At 43.4% G+C, this 22,439-nt stretch overlaps 1 protein-coding gene across 2 annotated transcripts in view; it reads right to left on the bottom strand.

Moving 5' to 3' along the window:
• The window catches only part of SCN4B (sodium voltage-gated channel beta subunit 4), a 45,607-nt gene extending 23,405 nt beyond the window's left edge, over nt 1–22,202 (bottom strand). Inside the window, exons 1-2 of one of the 2 annotated variants that reach the window (XR_011315457.1) lie at nt 21,956–22,076; nt 21,559–21,694 (exon numbers count right to left, since the gene is read on the bottom strand). Coding sequence is in view for 1 of the 2 variants with exons in the window: in XM_069741300.1 (XP_069597401.1) it covers nt 21,559–21,631 (73 nt within the window). In the remaining variant the exon portion in view is untranslated. Of the gene's footprint in view, nt 1–21,558; nt 21,695–21,955 lie in introns of both variants that reach the window. The other variant, XM_069741300.1, reaches the window with a different exon arrangement.
• Between the last annotated feature and the right edge of the window lie 237 nt (nt 22,203–22,439).

Genomic DNA, 22,439 nt, shown 5'->3' with positions numbered 1-22,439 from the left:
GAGAAAGTAGAACGGCCCATTATTAACACTATGGTCCGTATTCGATCCATATCTAAGAGGTTAAATAGGTTTTAAAACAGAATGGGTTAGAAAAATATGGCCGTTTTTGCTCGAATATCTCTCCCAACCCCGTCATAGACTGGAGATCTTTGGTGGCGGCTTATTTTATTACTAGATGGTGGCTCGATTCTAACGCATCGGGTATTCTAGAATATGCATGTCCACGTAGTATATTGCCCAGTCACGTAGTATATTGCCCAGCCACGTAGTATATTGCCCAGCCACGTAGTATATTGCCCAGCCACGTAGTATATTGCCCAGCCACATAGTATATTGCCCAGTCACGTAGTATATTGCCCAGCCACGTAGTATATTGCCCAGCCACGTAGTATATTGCCCAGTCACGTAATATATTGCCCAGCCACATAGTATATTGCCTAGCCACATAGTATATTGCACAGCGACGGAGTATACAGCACAGAGCCATGTAGTATAGAGACTTAAAAAATAAAATAAACATATACTCACCTTCCGAAGGCCCGTTGAAGTCCTGCTATACTCACCATCCGCCGCCTTTCCCGCTCCTCGGGACGCTCCCGGGATCGCTCCATTGCAAGCGTCAGCTTCAGGTCCCAGGGCTGGTATGAGCAGGACCTGTGATGACGTCGCGGTCACATGACCAGCCTTGGCCGCTTGTAATGGAGCGGTCCCGGGAGCGTCGCGAGGAGCGGGAAAGGCGGTGGAGGGTGAGTATAGCAGGTTTTTTGCTTTTTTTATTATTTTTAACATGACATATTTTTACTATTGATGCTGCATAGGCAGCATCAATAGTAAATAGTTGGGACACACAGGGTTTATAGCAGCGGTAACGGAGTGCGTTACACCGCGGTCCGTTACAGCTGCCATTAACCCTGTGTGAGTGGAGGGGATTATGGAGCGGGCGCCGGGCAGTGAGTGCAGGGGAGTAGGGGAGGGACTAATCGGACTGTGGCCGTCGCTGATTGGTCCCGGCAGCCATGACAGGCAGCTTCCGAGACCAATCAGCGAATGAATAACCGTGACAGAAGGACAGACGGAAGTGACCCTTAGACACTTATATAGTAGATGAGATCAAAAGGATTGGGGCATGCTGAAATCCCACAACCCAATACTTCTTTTCTGTAAAAGATGGCGTGTGGGGAAAATCGGGACACAGGTGCACCATTAGCCAGTGGGCTTTCTCCATTGCCGTAGACAGTGGATGGGGTAGTGGTCACACATGCGCAGGACCATTCCATTCACACCGGGCACTTGGAGACACCCATTCTCGTGGGATGGCGAGTTTCAGCTGTCGGACCTCCACCAATCAGACACTGATCTACAGCCTAAGCTTTATTCATTGGAAACCCCCTTTAAGAGGGTTCAAATGGGATAGGTTAATATAAAAAGGGTTGTCTTGTAACAATACGTTTTTATGTGATAACTTGCTGATCGGTGGGGCTCCGACCGATAAGACCTGCACTGATCCGGGGAACTTTTTACTCCTGATGGTTAACTTTTATCCCATTACGAAATGGTGCGGTAAGTCGGATGTCTGAAATAAAACTCCATTCATTTTGTATGGCATGCATGCAACCGTTCTATTATAACCAAGACAAAAGTGCCTCGTTCCGCTGATAGGTGTTGGGTCCCAGTGCTCGGACCCTTCACCGATCGGCAAGTTAGCACCTACCCTGCAGATAGGTGTTAATTTGTTCTCACCGGACAACTCCTTAAAGGGTGACTGTCACATTGCTCAACTGGTCCGGATGGCCAACAAGCGGACGTCTCCCTCTAAAGATAATGTCTAAAACATGGCCACAAGGTCACCACCAAACCGATTAACTATGCTCTGAGATAAGCTAAAAGGGGTAATCCGGCTCCACTGCACCATCCGGAGATGAGCGGGGGTAGTAAAGTCACATCTACAGATATCTGCCGGCTCGGGTACACCGGTATCTTGCATCTGTCATATTCTGCACAAGCTCTTGTCGTGTTCCACTGGACCGGCCTCCTGTTTCGATTACTTCAACCAATTTTTAGGATTAGGATAAGGCTCCTTATGGCTCATAGCCGGCAGCCACAGGACTATAAATATAAATAAATATAAAGCTATCTAGGTTTTCATATTTTTGGAAAGAAAATTGGTTCAGGAGCAACAATGATATTTGCACATTCCTAAGGCACTGGATCCAGCTTTGAGGCAGATGAGCCGCCGCTACCACTTATTAATTATTTACCCTCGGCTCTAAGTGCCTGCACAACTTAATGCTTCTCATTTTTGCTGACATTGAAATATTCACATAAAATATGTCAACAGAGGATATATTGTTTGTTTTCCTCCAACTTAAAAAGTTGATAAAGATTGTAAATATCTTGCATTGCCTTTTCTAAGTTTGCACAAATCGTGGATAACAGCCTGTACAGCCCAGAGCTGCATTCATAATTCTGCTGCCTGTCAACACAATCATCAATAGGCACAACCCTAACAGCATGGATGAGCTCCTATGCAGCAGTATAAAAAGAATTAAGGGCCCAATTCATTACTGCATTTGTGCCTTCTTTTTGTAGAGTTTTTCTTCTGTCCCTTACTCCTCTTTCCATTTGTTCCCATAAGTCACTTTTTTTATCAGTTCATCGGTTTCTTTAGAAATGGTGTGATTTGGGTCCCATATTATATGGATTTAGCTTCCTCCGGTGCTGAAAAGGTTAACAACGCTTTCTGTGCTGGTCAGAAACATGCAGCTCCCATTTCAGCTGCTTCTGATCTGGTCATTACCTCTTCCTATAAAAACTGATTAGACCTTCTTGTCCCTGCTGGCAAAAGATTTGTCTTCCTGTGCTGTATGCTAAAGCTAAGTGTCTGGAGTATAGTTATTGTAGTAGTGTTCTGTGGTTTCCAGTAGTACGTGTGTGTGTTTATCTCCTGTTCCCATTTAGTTTATTCCTCCCTGTCCCTAATTTTTTCCCTATTATTGGTTAGTGCTTTTGTATGATAGAGGTTTTCTGTTACGCCTGTTTTGTCTTTGTGTCTTATACACCTTATATTTCTGTCCTATGGGTGGGGTGAGGGGACAGATCAGGGTTTAACACGAGCATAGTAAAGTCAGAGACTCGGGCCTCTCTACCTTCTGGTGTACCCTCGGGACAAGGATAGTTAGTGTCCCAGTTCCAGGGACAGTTTGAGAGCCCCTTCATTACTGAAGGCAGTGAAAAATGTTAATAAAAATTCATTTATTTTCTCAAAACAAAAAAAAGGAATAAATAAAAAAATTATATTTGTAAAATATTTTTAAAATACAGTACAACGCGTTTCGGCTGCTATTTTTACAGCGCAGCCTTCACCAGGTAGCAAAAAAAAAACAGACATACAATAAGCACTATAAAGTGATCACTTTATAGTACTGTATTTTAAAAAATATTTTAAAAATATAATTTATTTACTGAGGACAGTCACAGAGTTGCACTACATCATGCTCCTCTCACATTCCATAGCAAAAAAAAAGTCAAAGAGGGATGTGCCAGTTTTAGGAGTTTTAGAACCCCCCTTTAATAGCCAGAGTGGGTGCCCATTGCAGAGAGCAGCGATAGGCCCTGACAAAGCTCAAACTGCCAAATCTTTTTGTACATGACAGTATAAAGCAAGTCGCAAGATACCGCGACGAGTCCCAAAATATAAGAACCATTAGTATTTTTTGTGATTTGCCTTGATAACAGCGTGTTCCAGATTTCATGGGTATGACTGTTCCTTTTTATTGGGTGCATTGAGCTATACGGCCAAACATTGCCGTGCAGCCCTCGCCCATAGTCGTGCTCCTCCACACCACGCGTAGCAGTCGGCACATGGACGCGTTACCCTTCCTCCACCACAATCGATGCCATACGCTCCACAGTAACATTTTCTGTTATCTGGAAATGCATTCTTGTAAACTCCTCTATGTTTAGCAAGTTCAATATTTTCCCTTTCAGCGATCACCTTCAACGTTTCTACAGACGCCAGTGAACAGAAGCTGAGCTTTCAAGGGTAATGAATACCGTGTTTCTCTCCTGCATGAAAATGCAATCACATCCACCAGAAATAGTTACTGCCGAGCCAGGAAAATCCACCCTGCTCTTCATAATACGTCCATACGGACTCTTTCAGGAATGGTGCTCTGCAGCGGAAGAGAAGAAGACATTCCGCACCTGCCCATTTATTAATATGACAGGTAGCTGTCACGATTGCAATAAATCATAATTGCCCAAGTGAATGCAAAAAAAACCCTGCAAAGATCACATTGTTGCAAGATCTGCATTTCCCTATGGATGCGGTTACAGATACAATAGCGCCTGCAGAGGGAAAAACTGTTATAATGGCCTGAAATAATGCTATTCCTCATGTACACACACATAACAGCTTACTCTGAAAATACAATCTCAAACTTTGCAAACAAAAAGTAAGCAATATATATTGCAGAAATGGGCTCTAATGTATCCGACAAAATGTATCACTGGTGCTAAATCTTCATCTATCTAACCCAATTATTCATCAAAGCCCCCAACTCTCCACTATGGCTGTATGACCAGCAGAAATGACAGCCCATTAGCCGCAGTAATGCACTGTGACAGACCCTGAGTACTGTATTGATTTCTCACTGACCTTACTAGCTTAGTCTTTAATGATATTATCCACTGAAATGTATTTTTATTTAGTGCCACTTAAAGGGTTATTCTCCCAATTCCATTATTTTTCTTTAAGCACAGTAAATGCATTGTACTTACTGTTAATATGCAGTCCAATCCCAAAATAATATTTCTTTCTCATACCTTTATTGTATTTTTTCCTCTCCGTCTGCCCTCTCTGTGAATTCAGCATCAAGTAGCTAAATAGGTGGTCCTATTCTTATATTTATCAGTAGCACCCTGCTTCTCCTGAGTGCTGCAGAGCCCTCCCTCCCTTTTCTATGTGTTAGTGACCATCCACACATATCTGTGTTTCAGACTCGGCTGCATCCACCATAGATACATGGCATATCCTCAAGCTGATCTAAATATAGAATTAAAGGGAATCTGTCATCAGGATTTCACCCTCCAAACTATTTACATGTGCATGTAGCTCTTGCAAAGAGAAGTCCAGCAATTCCTTTACATGGCCAGTCCGTTCATCTGTTATTGAGAAATCAAGAGTTTGAATTGATATGTAAGTCAAGCTGTAGATCTGGAACCTCTGTCACTCCAGCTCCATGCTCCGCCCCCACACCATCTCCTCCTGATAGGCTGACAACCTCTCCACTGTGTGACTGCAAGGTAAAAGAGCCATCAGTAAACCAGGAAGTGGTGGTGCAGGGTGGAGAGTAGAGCTGGAGTGACAAAGGCATCAGATGTACAGACTACTTTGCATACCAATTCAAATGCTAATTTCTCAGTAAAGGAGAAAAGGACTGGCCATGTAAAGGTATTACTGGACTTCTCTGTGAAAGAACTACATGCACATATAAATAGTTTGTGGCATGAAATCCTGCTGACAAATACCCTTTAACTCTGTATCGTTTGCCATATGCATCAGCAGCAGAATTTGCAGTTTCACATTACTGAGCAGTCCGCCGCAAGCATCAAACACAGCAGTGCAGGACTGTCGATCTCTGCTGAAAACCAGATAACAGAAAAATGATGTAAGGCCGGTTTCACACGTCCAGATAATTCCGGTACCGGAGAAATTGGTACCGGAGTTATCCGTGTCCGTATGTCCGTGTGCTCACGTAGCACATCAGTGTGGCACACGTGCGGCAGCAGTGTGCTGCCCGTGTGCCGACTGAGGACCACACGGACCGTGCAGGAGACAGCGCTACAGTTAAGCGCTGTCCCCTGCTTTTGGTGCTGAAGCCAGCATTCATTCCTTCTCCCCAGCAGCGTTCGCTGGAAAGAAGGAATGAAAAATATGCACTTATTCATCACTGTAATGAGCGGTACCATGTGACCGCTCACACAGGACAGGCTGCCGGCGCTGAGAGCATACATCACAGGAGCTGGGTGAGTATTTCTCGGCAAGCGGGCGGGCGCACAGGGGATGGGAGGTGGGAGGTGACCCCAAACTTTATTTTTAACACAAACAAAAAAAAACCTTGATTTTTCATTCCTTCTCTCCAGCGAACGCTACTGGGGAGAAGGAATGAATGCCGGCTTCAGCATCACACGCAGTGGGGACAGCGCTTACTGTAGCGCTGTCTCTCCTGCGGGCGGTACGTGCACACGGAGGAGAGTGCACACTGTTCTCCGTGTGCACGTGTGCGGGACGTATTGCGGTACGTGCTGCCGGAGAAAAACAGACATGTCTCCGTGTTTTGCACATGGACACACGGTCCGTGAAAACACGGAGACATGTGCATAGACCCATTCATTTGAATGGGTTGGGTCTACGTGTGTCTGTGTCTCCGGTACGTGAGAAAACTGTCAGTACACGTACCGGAGACACTGACGAGTGAAAGAGGCCTAAAACAAAGCAGAGCTACGCTGGCAGGAAGCCAGCCGAGAGAGATTGCACTGCATAATCCACCAGGAACACTGGAACTTCAGCAAGGTGGAGCTAATCGCAACTGGAGTGCACATAGAGCCTGGAGGAGAAGCCTGTGCAAAACGGCAGAATGAAAAATTACTTATATTGGCTTAAATAAATACATATATATGTACATTATTCTAAGACTATATTGTAGTTTTGAGAATAACCCTTTAACGAGGGAAAAGCTGAACATACAATTATTAATGGGGTGGTCAAAAATAAAAATTAATCATCATTCTAAATCCCTATCTATCTAATATCATAATCTAAACTGTGTTCAAATATATATAGTACTTGAATTAAAAACTCCCCATCCTTCCCTAACTATACCAGCTAACGGTTTTTCGTTTTTCTTTCCTACTTCCTTTTTGATGACGCTTTGTTTGAGAATCCCAGAGCGTGCTGAGATAGTTAAACGAAGCGTCAGCAAAAATTTTGGACATCTGTCAAGTCAGCAGTCTTCCCCATGATTGTGGAGCTAATGAAACAGACTAAGGGACCATTATAAACGCTTAGGAAGCCTTTGCAGATTTTTTTGTTAATTATTCTAATTTCCTGAGATAATGACTTTTGGGTTTTCATTGGCTGCAAGCCATAATCATCAACATTAACAAAAATAAACTCTTGATATGGATCACTATATTTCTAATGATTCCATACAGTATAATATACGAGTTTCACTTTTTGAATTGAAGAACTAAAATAAATTAACTTTTTGATGATATTCTAATTTAGTGAGAAGCACCTGTATGTATATCAGGATGGGGGACATATAGCAGGATGGGGACATATATCAGGATGGGAGGTATATATACAAGGATGGGGACATATACCAGGATGGGAGGTATATATACAAGGATGGGGACATATATCAGGATGGGAGGTATACATACAAGGATGGGGACATATACCAGGATGGGAGGTATATATACTGTACAAGGATGGGGACATATACCAGGATGGGAGGTATATATACAAGGATGGGGACATGTACCAGGATGGGAGGTATATATACAAGGATGGGGACATATTCCAGGATGGGAGGTATATATACAAGGATGGGGACATATTCCAGGATGGGAGGTATATATACAAGGATGGGGACATATACCAGGATGGGAGGTATATATACAAGAATGGGGACATATACCAGGATGGGAGGTATATATACAAGGATGGGGACATATTCCAGGATGGGAGGTATACATACAAGGATGGGGACATATACCAGGATGGGAGGTATATATACTGTACAAGGATGGGGACATATACCAGGATGGGGGATATATACAAGGATGGGGACATATACCAGGATGGGAGGTATATATACAAGGATGGGGACATATTCCAGGATGGGAGGTATACATACAAGGATGGGGACATATACCAGGATGGAAGGTATATATACTGTACAAGGATGGGTACATATACCAGGATGGGGAATATATACAAGGATGGGGACATATACCAGGATGGGAGGTATATATACAAGGATGGGGACATATTCCAGGATGGGAGGTATATATACAAGGATGGGGACATATACCAGGATGGGAGGTATATATACAAGAATGGGGACATATACCAGGATGGGAGGTATATATACAAGGATGGGGACATATTCGAGGATGGGATGTATACATACAAGGATGGGGACATATACCAGGATGGGAGGTATATATACTGTACAAGGATGGGGACATATACCAGGATGGGGGATATATACAGGTCCTTCTCAAAAAATTAGCATATAGTGTTAAATTTCATTATTTACCATAATGTAATGATTACATTTAAACTTTCATATATTATAGATTCATTATCCACCAACTGAAATTTGTCAGGTCTTTTATTGTTTTAATACTGATGATTTTGGCATACAACTCCTGATAACCCAAAAAAACCTGTCTCAATAAATTAGCATATCAAGAAAAGGTTCTCTAAACGACCTATTACCCTAATCTTCTGAATCAACTAATTAACTCTAAACACATGCAAAAGATACCTGAGGCTTTTATAAACTCCCTGCCTGGTTCATTACTCAAAACCCCCATCATGGGTAAGACTAGCGACCTGACAGATGTCAAGAAGGCCATCATTGACACCCTCAAGCAAGAGGGTAAGACCCAGAAAGAAATTTCTCAACAAATAGGCTGTTCCCAGAGTGCTATATCAAGGCACCTCAATGGTAAGTCTGTTGGAAGGAAACAATGTGGCCGAAAACGCTGTACAACGAGAAGAGGAGACCGGACCCTGAGGAAGATTGTGGAGAAGGACCGATTCCAGACCTTGGGGAACCTGAGGAAGCAGTGGACTGAGTCTGGTGGGGAAACATCCAGAGCCACCGTGCACAGGCGTGTGCAGGAAATGGGCTACAGGTGCCGCATTCCCCAGGTAAAGCCACTTTTGAACCATAAACAGCGGCAGAGGCGCCTGACCTGGGCTACAGAGAAGCAGCACTGGACTGTTGCTAAGTGGTCCCAAGTACTTTTTTCTGATGAAAGCAAATTTTGCATGTCATTCGGAAATCAAGGTGCCAGAGTCTGGAGGAAGACTGGGGAGAAGGAAATGCCAAAATGCCTGAAGTCCAGTGTCAAGTACCCACAGTCAGTGATGGTGTGGGGTGCCATGTCAGCTGCTGGTGTTGGTCCACTGTGTTTCATCAAGGGCAGGGTCAATGCAGCTAGCTATCACGAGATTTTGGAGCACTTCATGCTTCCATCGGCTGAAATGCTTTATGGAGATGAAGATTTCATTTTTCAGCACGACCTGGCACCTGCTCACAGTGCCAAAACCACTGGTAAATGGTTTACTGACCATGGTATTACTGTGCTCAATTGGCCTGCCAACTCTCCTGACCTGAACCCCATAGAGAATCTGTGGGATATTGTGAAGAGAAAGTTGAGAGACGCAAGACCCAACACTCTGGCTGAGCTTAAGGCCGCTATTGAAGCATCCTGGGCCTCCATAACATCTCAGCAGTGTCACAGGCTGATTGCCTCCATGCCACGCCGCATTGAAGCAGTCATTTCTGCCAAAGGATTCCCGACCAAGTATTGAGTGCATAACTGAACATTATTATTTGATGGTTTTTTTGTTTGTTATTAAAAAACACTTTTATTTGATTGGATGGGTGAAATATGCTAATTTATTGAGACAGGTTTTTTGGGTTATCAGGAGTTGTATGCCAAAATCATCAGTATTAAAACAATAAAAGACCTGACAAATTTCAGTTGGTGGATAATGAATCTATAATATATGAAAGTTTAATTGTAATCATTACATTATGGTAAATAATGAAATTTAACACTATATGCTAATTTTTTGAGAAGGACCTGTACAAGGATGGGGACATATACCAGGATGGGAGGTATATATACCAAGATGAGGACATATTCCAGGATGGGAGGTATATATACAAGGATGGGGACATATACCAGGATGGGAGGTATATATACAAGAATGGGGACATATACCAGGATGGGAGCTATATACACAAGGATGGGGACATATACCAGGATGGGAGGTATATATACAAGGATGGGGACATATACCAGGATGGGAGGTATATATACAAGGATGGGGACATATACCAGGATGGGAGGTATATATACTGTACAAGGATGGGGACATATACCAGGATGGAGGATATATACAAGGATGGGGACATATACCAGGATGGGGGATATATATATACAAGGATGGGGACATATACCAGGATGGGAGGTATATGTACAAGGATGGGGACATATACCAGGATGGGAGGTATATATACAAGGATGGGGACATATACCAGGATGGGGGATATATATACAAGGATGTGGACATATACCAGGATGGGTAACATATACCGTATACCAGAATGGGGTCAAAATGATGAACATATATTCCAGGATGGGGCACATGTATGCCAGGGTGAAGCACACATATATATATCAGGATGGGGCCAGGATGGGGAACATTATACATAGTGGGGGAGGATGGGCAACTTGTTTGTCCTTATAGAATTTAGAACGCTACAAGAGCCTATACATCTGACCAACATGGGGGGGGGCAGGTCTGAATTTCGCACCGGGGCCCATCAGACTCTAGTTGCTCCACTATATAACATGTTATGGATAATTAGAAAAAAAATCACAAAAATGTTTAAACACAAATATTTCTAACACACACTAGATATTTTGTCAGTAGGAAGGTTGTAAATAACCTGCATATGTGTTACCATCTTTTGGGGTACTGTGAGCCCCTGTATACCTATGACTCGTGTACAATATTTGTGGTATGTCCTGATGAAGGGGTCACCTGAACCCTGAAACGCGTAGAATAAACCACGTTGAAACCTCTACAATTTTTGGAATTCTTCTTGCGCAAGTGTGTGTTCCAGTCAGGTCCTGCACTAACCTGTGGATCTGCAGCAGCCGCCATTAATATATGTCCTTCCTTCAATCTCACCAGGTGAGTAGTTCTCTTGGTGGGCAACTTTGTGTAACGTTTGATAAGACCCTATTTGCACTTTTGTGTCTCCCTCTTTTCTCTGACCATCAGCAAATATTGACATTCTACTTTATATGCCCTCTACAATTGTTAATAAATATATTAAAAGAAGAGGGCCCAGTACTGACCCCTGTGGTATCCCACTGTTTACTGTGACCCAATCTGAGTGTGATCCATTAGTAACCAGCCTTTGTTTCCTGTCACTGAGCCAGTTATTCGCCCAGTTACACATGTTTTCCCCTTGTCTCATTGTTCTCATCTTATGTGCTAAGTGCTAACCTTTTCCGAGATAGTCAACATCCAGGTCCTTATCCTGATACCTTCTCACAGAAACTGATCAGATTAGTTTGACAAGACTAATCCCTCATAATGTTGGATCATGAAGTTATTTTTATTGAGATACTCCAAGATAGAATCTCTTATAAAATCCAAATATTTTGCCACAATCAAGGTTAAACTTACATTTGTAACCAATTAACCTTTTACTACATATGAAAAATTTGGCTAGAAACTGGAGTATCCATAAGAGATCCACACAAATGTGCAGAGTACATATAAACTCCATGCAGATGTTGCCTGCGGCCCAATTAAAACCCAGGACCCCGTGCTAACCACTGAGCCACCCTACTGCACAAAAAGTTAAATGGTCACAAAGATTGCGCAAATCAATAATACAAGCAGATATAAGAAACACTGTAATAATACATCTTATCCGAGAGGGCAGCACGGTGGCTTAGTGGTTAGCACTGCAGCGCTGGAGTCCTGGGTTCAAATCCCACCTCAGGCCTGTCTCACACGTCCAGATAATTCTGGTACCGGAAAAATCGGTACCGGAGTTATCCGTGTCCGTGTGCTCACGTGGCACATCAGTGTGGCACACGTGCGGCAGCCGTGTGCCGTCCATGTGCCGACTGGGTACCACACGGACTGTGCAGGAGACAGCGCTACAGTAAGCGCTGTCCCCTGCTTTGGGTGCTGAATCCAGAATTCATTCCTTCTTCCCAGCAGCATTTGCTGGAGAGAAGGAATGAAAAATCAGGGTTTTTTTTGTGTGTGTTTAAAATAAAGTTCCCGGTCAGCTCCCGCCTCCCTCCCCCTGTTCGCCCGCCCGCTGGCATTAAAATACTTACCCAGCTCCCTCAACGCTTCCTCTCAGTGTCGCAGCTTGTCCTGTATGAGTGGTCACGTGGTGCCGCACATTACAGTGATGAATATGCGGCTCCACCCCTATGGGAGATGGAGCCGCATATTCATCACTGTAATGTGCGGCATCACGTGACCGCTCATACAGGACAAGCTGCGACGCTGAGAGGAAGCATCGAGGGAGCTGGGTACCTACGGGTTCTCCGGTTTCCTCCCACATTCCAAAGACATACTGATAGGGAATTTAAATTGTTAGCCCCATCGGGGATAGCGATGATAATGTCTGTAAAGCGCTGCGTAATATGTTAGCGCTAATAAAGAAGAAATAAAGAGAGGTCTACTTCGTTCTTCTCTTATGATCCACTTCTGCTCCAAGCCCCTACTATCTGAACTCATCATTGCTAGCTTACTGAGAGATCAGGTTACAGCTGCTCATTGAAGTGTTTGGAGAGGGGAAGAGAGATACACAGTTACACCCCATAGCTGGATTTACAGCTACAATGCTCAGTAATGCTATATAATGTCCACTATACTGCTTCTGCTTCTGCTCAGGAGAGCAGGATTTTTTTTATATCTGTGTGTACTGAGTATGTGTTATGATCAGGTGACCTTGGAGCAGCATGAAAACTTACACTGGAGTAGGTGGTAACTATGCTGACCGCAAACCTTGATCTTATCACCGCAACTAGAAGTAGCCGTGGGGTGTGCCTAACAAAACCTAGACACCTCGACACAGCCGGAGAACTAAATACCCCTAAAGATGGAAATAGGAAAACTATCTTGCCTCAGAGCAGAACCCCAAAGGATAGGCAGCCCCCCACAAATAATGACTGTGAGTAGTAGAGGAAAAGACAAACTCAGGCAGAAAACAGGATTTAGCAAAGGAGGCCACTTCTAGCTAAATAGGAAAGAATAGGACAGGACACTAAGCGGTCAGCATTAAAATCCTTCCAAAATATCCACAGCAGAAAATACAAAAATAAACTCCACCATCTAACTAAAGATGTGGAGCGTATATCTGCAACGCCAGAAAATCCAACCAGACTGAGAAAACACTGACACAGTCTAAGCTGGACAAATAGAAAAACAAACGAACAGCACTGAAAATAAGCACACTGCATGTGTGCCACAGGACACTTATCTTTGCTGAATTAACAGCTAAGCAGGAGAAGCCAGAAAGTGATCCAACACTTCACAAGAAACATTGACAACTGGCCAGGAGTAATGGGTCTAGCAAACCTAAATACCCCAGTCAGAATTGTAATCAGTAGATACACCTGTGCAAGACTGCAGCCCAGGGACAACTGCATTATCATTTACAACCACTGGAGGGAGCCCAAAAGCAGAATTCACAACAGTATGAGATACATCAAAGCAGCTGGACTCTAACTCTAAAGGGGAAAAATGCAGGATACAAGTCATAGAATGGCTAGAAATAGTGTTATTCTTTCTGTTTACACACAATGACTTATCCTGAAAAGTCACCTGAAAAATGTTCATGAATCAGTGACAAAGTTGAAGTTACGCAGGGGATGGATCTTTCAGCAAGACAATGATCCAAAACACCGCTCCAAATCTACTCAGGAATTCATGCAGAGGAACAATTACACTGTTCTGGAATGGCCATCCCAGTCCCCAGACCTGAATATCATTGAACATCTGTGGGATAATTTGAAGAGGGCTGTCCATGCTCGGCGACCATCAAACTTAACTGAACTGGAATTGTTTTGTAAAGAGGAATGGTCAAAAATACCTTCATCCAGGATCCAGGAACTCATTAAAAGCTACAGGAAGCGACTAGAGGCTGTTATTTTTTGCAAAACGAGCATCTACTAACTATTAATGTCACTTTTCTGGTGGGGTGCCCATACTTATGCACCTGTCAAATTTTGTTTGAATGCAGATTGCACATTTTCTGTTAGTACAATAAACCTCATTTCAAGGCAGAAACATTACTGTGTCCAACAGTTATTAGATATATGAAACTGAAATAGTTGTTGCAAAAAAAAACAATTTTTATAAAACATTATGCTTAAGATTAATAGGGGTGCACAAACTTTTTCATATAACTGTATTTTCTCTTGATACAGAGCAATGGATATCACAGGATACACTCTCTTGTTTCCACTTCCAGCTTATGTTGTATCCTTTAAAACTTCTATTTAACGTCTCAGAAATTAAGCACCATTCTAGTTCCGCCGCCCCCCGTTTTGTTCTTGCGCTGACCCTTCGCTCACATCCCTGTTATGCAGAGTATTCTCTGTGCTATCTAAAATTGCAAAAAAGAACATCCCATCTCCAACTGAATCCCATCAATCACGGTTCTCTTTGGGCAAGGTACAGAAGGACTGACCCTCATTTAAAATTCTTGCACAACGTTATTCAAGGACCGGCTTCTTGGATCCAAACCCCTTTGATATTCTCTTTAGCAGCCTACGTTTACAGTTTCTAATTCCCTTTGATATATAGTAGCACGAGTCGCGTCACCTTGTGCACAACATTCAGTCCGTTTCAAGGACACTGCTCCTTCCAGAAGGGTTTTACTTTTGCCCTTGAAAGTCCCACTGTAGTATTTGCAATCTCCTATTCCTTCCACCATAGAAGCCCATGCAAAAAAAATGACTGATACATAACTTATAAGCTGCCGGGCAATGAACATTATGTACAAAAACCTCTTTGTCCTGCCAGCTGTCTGACAACTGATGCTCAACTTCATGGAAGTCAAAAACACAGAATGGACCACCAATAGAACTTGGTAAGAGTACCTTTCCCATCATGCAAAACCTATAGAAAAGCATGCACATACCAGTACAATAGGTCCAGGAACTGTCCTGATTTTCCACGTTTTTTTTTTTAAATTGGCAGTTCTTCGCTATCAGTATTCTGCCAGAACAATAGGTACCAGAACTTCCTTTCCCTTCATTTTCCCCACCATTCACTCTTAGTAAATCATTGTTTATTATTTCATAAACTCATTGAGATGAACTTTAAAAATGAGTCTTCATATACGTACGCAGAACCTATACAGCAGCACATAGTCCTTACAGACCTTGATTACAGAAGAATAGCCAATCCATCGGTCACCAAGTAGTTCATCTTCTAGGGGAACTGGTGTCCTGTATAAAATTGGAGGGACAGCATGTGACGGGCTCATAGATTTCTATGGACATTCGGTGATACAATGCAGCCAAGTAGCTAAACATTAGTCAATAAGTCGAATACATAAGTCAATAAATTGTAGATAAGAGGCATTTTTTAATACCAATGACACAAAGTCATACAATGATGATTTATATATCTGTAGGAGTCTAATGAAATCAGCCTTTACAGGTGTTTTTTGTTAATTATTCTAATTTACTGAGATAATGACTTTTGTGTTTTCTTTGGCTGTGAGCCATAATCATCGACATTAACAGGAATAAACACATGAAATATTGACTCTATGTAATATAAGAGTTTCACTCTTTCTATTGGTGAACTGCAATAAATTCACTCTCTGATGATATTCTAATTTAGTAAGAAGCCCCTGTATATATAGAACGTGCCATGAACTGCATTTTAGTTTGTATAGGTAGTGTGCATGTGGAGCATTTGCATTGCATTTTGCTGTAGTATTTTACCTTACCGACCAGATGCCCTTTGTTAATGAATGAGAATCTATTAATTCCCAACCACAAATAACATTATTTCCCTTGCAATATACCAATGCTGCAGAAAAAGACATGGACCGCACATCCAAAAATCAGGCAATGCAGAAATGTGATTATTTTCTCACACTGATTCGCACGAGAAAACAATCTCAGCATTGTGGCTGCGATCACGATCGCCCATACAAGTCTATGGGTCTGTGTGAAGCATCAGACTGCACTCGGATGTCAGAGTCAGTGGAGAAGACGGAGAAATTAAGTTCTCCGTCTTCTCAGCACCTGTGCTGCAATCATCTGGTGCCCAAGATTCGGATCACGCTCAGATGACAATTGTCATTAGCTTAATCGGCCCGAGAATCCACGCCAGTGTTAGCGTATCCTAAGGGGGTAGCGCCGTGCATCACCCACCGCTCCAGCGACAGTCTCCATTACTCGAGGTCACACCACCGCACAGGCACAGAACCACAGCAACAATGAACGTTGCACAGCACCAACACCAAGTGAAAGGATGAAAAGAAACTCACCAAGCTCTCAGACTGTTATGGGGACACACCATTGCACCATGGGCGCTGTGAAGCACCAGATCGCCTGCCCTGCTGGGGCACTCTCGCTACGACGGTGGTGGTTGGGGCACGGCGTCGTACTCTTAAGGCTATAAACAGTTAGGAACCCACTGACTCAGATTTCCCAGTAAATATTTTTAAAACCTAACCAATGGATAGGTGATAACTGTATGGCCGCTCAGTGTCCGGCCATTGGGACAAACAATGACATCGAGAATGAGAGTCCCATTCAGCTACAAAGCTTGGTGGCTGCACAACACAATAAAGGCAAACAACTTGGTAGTTACACATCCAAGTTGAGGCACAGAGCTTGATTGTTAGACATCAGAATTGTGGCACAGAGCTTGATGGTTACACATCAGAGTTGAGGAACAGAGCTTGATGGTTAGATATCATTGTAGAGGCACAGAGCTTGATGGTTACACATCAGAGATGAGGAACAGAGCTTGATGGATACACATCATAGGTGAGGTACAGAGCTTGATGGATACACATCATTGTTCAGGCACACAGCTTGATGATTACACATCAGAGTTGAGGAACAGAGCTTAATTGTTAGATATCATTGTTGAGGCACAGAGCCTGATGGTTACACATCAGAGTTGAGGCACAGAGCTTGATGGTTACACATCAGAGTTGAGGCACAGAGCATGATGGTTACACATCATAGCTGAGGCATAGAGTTGATGTTTACACATCATAGTTGAGGCACAGAGCATGATGGTTACACATCATAGCTGAGGCATAGAGTTGATGTTTACACATCATAGTTGAGGCACAGAGCTTGATGGTTACTTATCCTATTTGAGGAACAGAGCTTGATGGTGACACATCATAGTTGATGAACAGAGTTTGATGGTTGCACATCCTATTTGAGAAACAGAGATTGATGGTTACACATCAGAGTTGAGGCACAGAGCTTGATGGTTACACATCAGAGTTGAGGCACAGAGCTTGATGGTTACACATCAGAGTTGAGGCACAGAGCTTGATGGTTACACATCAAAGTTGAGGCACAGAGTTTAATGGTTGCACATCCTATTTGAGAAACAGAGCTTGATGGTTACACATCAGAATTGCGGCACCGAGCTTGATGGTTACACATCAAAGTTGAGGCACAGAGCTTGATGGTTACACATCCTATTTGAGGAACAGAGCTTGATGGTTACACATCAGAGTTGAGGCACAGAGCTTGATGGTTAGAAATCAGAGTTGAGGTACAGAGCTTGATGGTTACACATCAGAGGTGCGGCACAGAGCTTGATGGTTATACATCACAGGTGTGGCACAGAGCTTGATGGTTACACATCAGATTTGCAGCACAGAGCTTGATGGTTACTCATCATATTTTAGGAACAGAGCTTGATGGTTACTCATCATAGTTGAGGCACAGAGCTTGATAGTTACACATGATATTTTAGGAACAGAGCATGATAATTACTCATCATAGTTGAGGAACAGAGCTTGATGGTTACACATCAGAGTTGAGGTACAATGTTTTGCACTAGAACAACAGCATAAGGCACAAAGCTTAGTGACTATACACTAGAGACTAGGTCAGAGTTTGGCTGTCGCTCTTCAAAGTTGATCATAATATGACGGTTATTAAACAGAATATAGACACAGAGCTCGGTTGCTACACATCAAACTTGAGACACAGAGCAGGGCAGTAATACATAAATGTTAAAGCAAAGAACTTGGTAGTTACCAGCAGTAACAGGAACAGTCTCTTAGCACAGTGCAAAATGTAACTACCGGCAAATACGGTAGTTACAGGATTTAGCAGACTGGCATGGTCAGTGTCTCAGTTCTCTTACCTAAGTCAGAACATTAAAGCATGTGCAGTGCACCATACAGACTGTAGGTAATGCATACACATGCCGTTGGATCCAAGGGTCTCTACTCCATTTAACAAGAAAGGCTTCAACCACACATCTTCCTCATTTCTCCTAACTCATAACAGTTGTGTCTAAGTTCGGGAAACTCTACTTGCTGCAGGCTCTAGCTCACTGTACCACTCTTTGACCACTGAACCAACAGGCAGTTGGCACGCTAAGATGCCTCCTTATTGTTGCACATCTGTCCCAGGTCTGGGCTCTGCTCCCTAATACCCTAGTCCACGAAACTTTCTTGTGCTCCACGTCGGGCTTTGCAAGTAACCTGGCGTGCTGCCGTATGTTCAACTTCATAGTCCGACATAAGGCCTCCCAAGACACACACACACCAGTGTGTCTTGTAATTAAGACTTTTAGTTTGTCAGTGCAGAATTCCCTGTCTGAGGTCTCCAGGACGTCTCCTGGCTGACTGCAGCTTCCAGTTCCTCAGTTACCTGTCAGCCTGTGATTTTCCCTACCTCTCCTACTTGTCTGTAGTTTCCCAGACATCTCCAGTCTGCCTGTGGCTTCCAGGACCCCATCTATCTGTCATTGGTCTTCCAGGACCTCTACTATGCATCTGCCTGTTGCTTCCAGGATATCTCCAGTCTGCCTGCAGCTTTCAGTACCTCTGCTAATGTTCTCCTGTCTGCTATCTGTTTCCCGCTGTACCAATGATTGTGGCCCGTGATACCACTTAGAACTTTAGCTTAGGCCGGTTTCACACGTCAGTGGCTCCGGTATGTGAGGTGACAGTTTCCTCACATACCAGAGACACTGACTCACGTAGACAAATAAAAATCAATGTGTCTCTGCACATGTCAGCATGTTTTCACGGACCGTGTGTCCGTTTGGAAAACACGGAGACATGTCAGTGTTAGTGGGAGCGCACGGATCACACGGACCCATTAAAGTCAATGGGTCTATGTAAAACACGTACCGCACACGGATGTTGTCCGTGTGCTGTCCGTGTCCCATGCAGGAGCCGCTCATACAGGACAAGCAGCGACGCTGAGAGGATGTCAGCGCTGAGGGAGCTGGGTAAGTATTTTAATGCCAGCGGGGGCGCACAGGGGGTGGGATGGGGCAGATTACCGGCAACTTTATTTTAAAAACAAAAATAAATTAAAAAAAAAAGATTATTCATTCCTTCTTTCCAGCGAACGCTGCTGGGAAGAAGGGATGAATACCGGCTTCAGCACCGCACACAGGGGACAGCGCATAACTCTAGCGCTGTCTGCTACACGGTCCATGTGGTCCTCAGTCGGCACACGGGCAGCACACAGCTGCCGCACGTGTGCCACACTGATGTTCAACGTAAGCACACAGACACGGATAATTCCGGTACCGATTTTTCCGGTACTGGAATTATCTGGACGTGTGAGACTGGCCTTAGAAAATCTACCTCACCTATTGAGCGCTTAAGACTTATATGTCTTGGTCCAACCAGTACAATGGAGCCTTTGTAGTAGAATGCTACTGCATCTACAAATATGACCTGTGACCCCACTTGCTTGGCCAAGGGTCAATAAATGTATAACAACCTTAAAATCACCATGCATGCAAAAATAATAAGTGCACATGAAAGATGCAGTGCCTGCAATAAAATGTGATTAAACGGCACATGTGCATATGCATAACATAACATGGTGCACATTAGCATAACACTACAGAGCAAGGCAAAGACCAATCAGTACTTTACTGGTGGTCCACGGCACTGGACAGAAAAGGGCCCCTGTGATACAACAATATATGGGCTCCTTGCAAACCAATAGCTCCTCATAATGCACAATTCCACATATTCGAACATGCAAATAGCCCCCTTATCTCTTGGGCCCCTTTGCAGCTGCCTAGGTTGCACCAATGATATGTCTGCCCATGGTCCATGGTTCAATTACACATTATGTAGTAAGTCAATGCTCTGGCGTTCCCCATCGCAGTGCCATTTTACAAGCTATTATTTTACAACTGCGTCTGTGCAGAGATACACTACTTTCATGTACTGACAACTCATTAGTTATTAGGGTCTTACACTTTCATCTTTTTCTTACTAATTAGTTGTGGACATGGTAAAAATAATAGAATCATCTCATGCCGAGTGATACATCTCCCTAGTGTACAGGCTGCAGTGGTGACATCATATTAAAAGCGCTGCAGCCAATCACTGGCTTACCTAGCACCAGAACAGCAATAAGATTAACTGCAGCACTTTTCACCGCTGCAGCCAGTGCACAATCACCGGAGCAGCGGTAGAGACACAGCGCGGACCCAGGAATTATTTTTTGCAATGGCCAAAACAAATTAGTGAAAAAAAAGTTGTTGTTTTTTTTCACTTTTACTAAAAATCATGATCATGTACTTAAAGTCTGGAAATGATTTGCAAAGATTAATCACATCATTATTTTATTTCACACCGTGGAAAATGTGGAGTTTCCTAAATATCATCTATAAAGTGCGATTGTATCAAAACACAGAAAACTAAACAGCCACAAAAGTCGAAAAGACGGAGGATGGATATTTATTGTCTTTAATGCCTGCCTCAAAGACGTACAATAGAAGACCCTTGGACAAAAGGGGCCTTGTCCATTTTGGCCCATTTTAATGGATAGTCATCAATTTTCCATTTCCCAGGATTGGGGAATAAACCCAAGGTCACTTTTTATGAGCTGGTAAATGTTAAGGCACTGAACACTTTTGGGGTAAAATATATCAGTGTGAAAGGCCAGGTAATAGTTAATTTATGGGATCTGAATACATTTTCACCTAATAATGTTTTCTACATCGGATAGCCCTCAGTGCACCAAGCAGACGGATTTGCATCTGCCACATTTAGGGACGGACGGAGCTGGGGACAGTCAGCAGGTAACGGACTCCTATGACAAGTGACAAAATTGGCCTGTTGCTGACTCAGCCTTCAGCTTTTGGATCTCACTGCTGAGTCATTGGCACAAATAATCTGCTCTCTTTGTGATTTTTTTTTTCTCCTCTCCCTTTAAAATGTCCCAGATTTGCACAGAATATTGCAAGCCGGGCATAAAAAATGTCAGACCTGCATTCTATCCACACGATCCGTGTAACGCACACCGCACCCTCCTGTAGTGTTCTAATTCCTGCAGTCCCCCTGCAGTCCCCATCTATAGGATTCGGATACACTTTAGATACAAGAAGAGTTATACATAGAATCCAGAAAGTAACTTTCCTATTATCCTGGGTAGACAATGTTGCTAAGCAGTATAGTAATTTAGTCAATTATTCATATTATTAAAAGCAACTGTGCCACTTACCCAGGGTCACGACGAGCCATGACTGACGTATAGAAGGGAATAATTCTCTTTCCCACGGGGGTCCCAGGGGCATTTTCTATCAGGGGAGTAAAGTGGTTGACAAACGAAATGCTATGGAAGAGCCGTGATGATCAACCTGAAGGAAATAAGAAGAGTGTGCCATAAAATGAATACCCATCATGTCCTTGTGTAAGGGATAAAGCAGCGCCAGCCCTAAGTGGCAAAGACTGGAGTCACATTCCGATGCTTTAGAACCTTCATAATAAATACAAATAACTACAAAGTGCAATATAAAATATATAAACCCCCAACCTCACACTAATGTGGATAATAAATGTGCAAACTGCATGCACTCAGGTGGCCCAGACATTAGGTGCCCAGCAGCTTGCCCGCTTACCTGGCGGTGTGGGTACAGTGCAGGGTGTCTGTGTGTCCCCCCCACCTTGGCCCCTCTTCTCTCCTGTCCTCCTCTCTCTATCCCTGGACTGCTTCCCATGTGCAGATACACTACTGCTGACTTCTCATCTCTGCAGTTTTAATGGGGGAGGAGAGTCCTAAGCCCTGCCTCTGCCCCTGTCTGCAGGGTCTTCTGTGTGAGAGTAGGAGATACTCTCCATCACTGTACAATGCAGCAACTTCAATGCAGGCAGCACCAGGTCTGTGCATGAAGTGCTGCACTGTCTGTGCCAATCCATGGGTCCCTACAAAAGCGGAATCATGAGCTTCTTCTGTCTGCAATACTCTATTTACAAATATCTGCCAATCTATTTACAAACAAAAGAGATACATGCTGGCTTATTCACTTGCAGCAAAAAAAAAAAGATTATTGGGCAATTAATGCATAGGAATAAGACTGATTATTAAGCAATTAATGCATAAGA

Source organism: Ranitomeya imitator, chromosome 10 (assembly GCF_032444005.1).
Source record: "Ranitomeya imitator isolate aRanImi1 chromosome 10, aRanImi1.pri, whole genome shotgun sequence".
NCBI lineage: Eukaryota > Metazoa > Chordata > Amphibia > Anura > Dendrobatidae > Ranitomeya > Ranitomeya imitator.
This window is presented reverse-complemented; position numbering and strand designations above follow the sequence as displayed.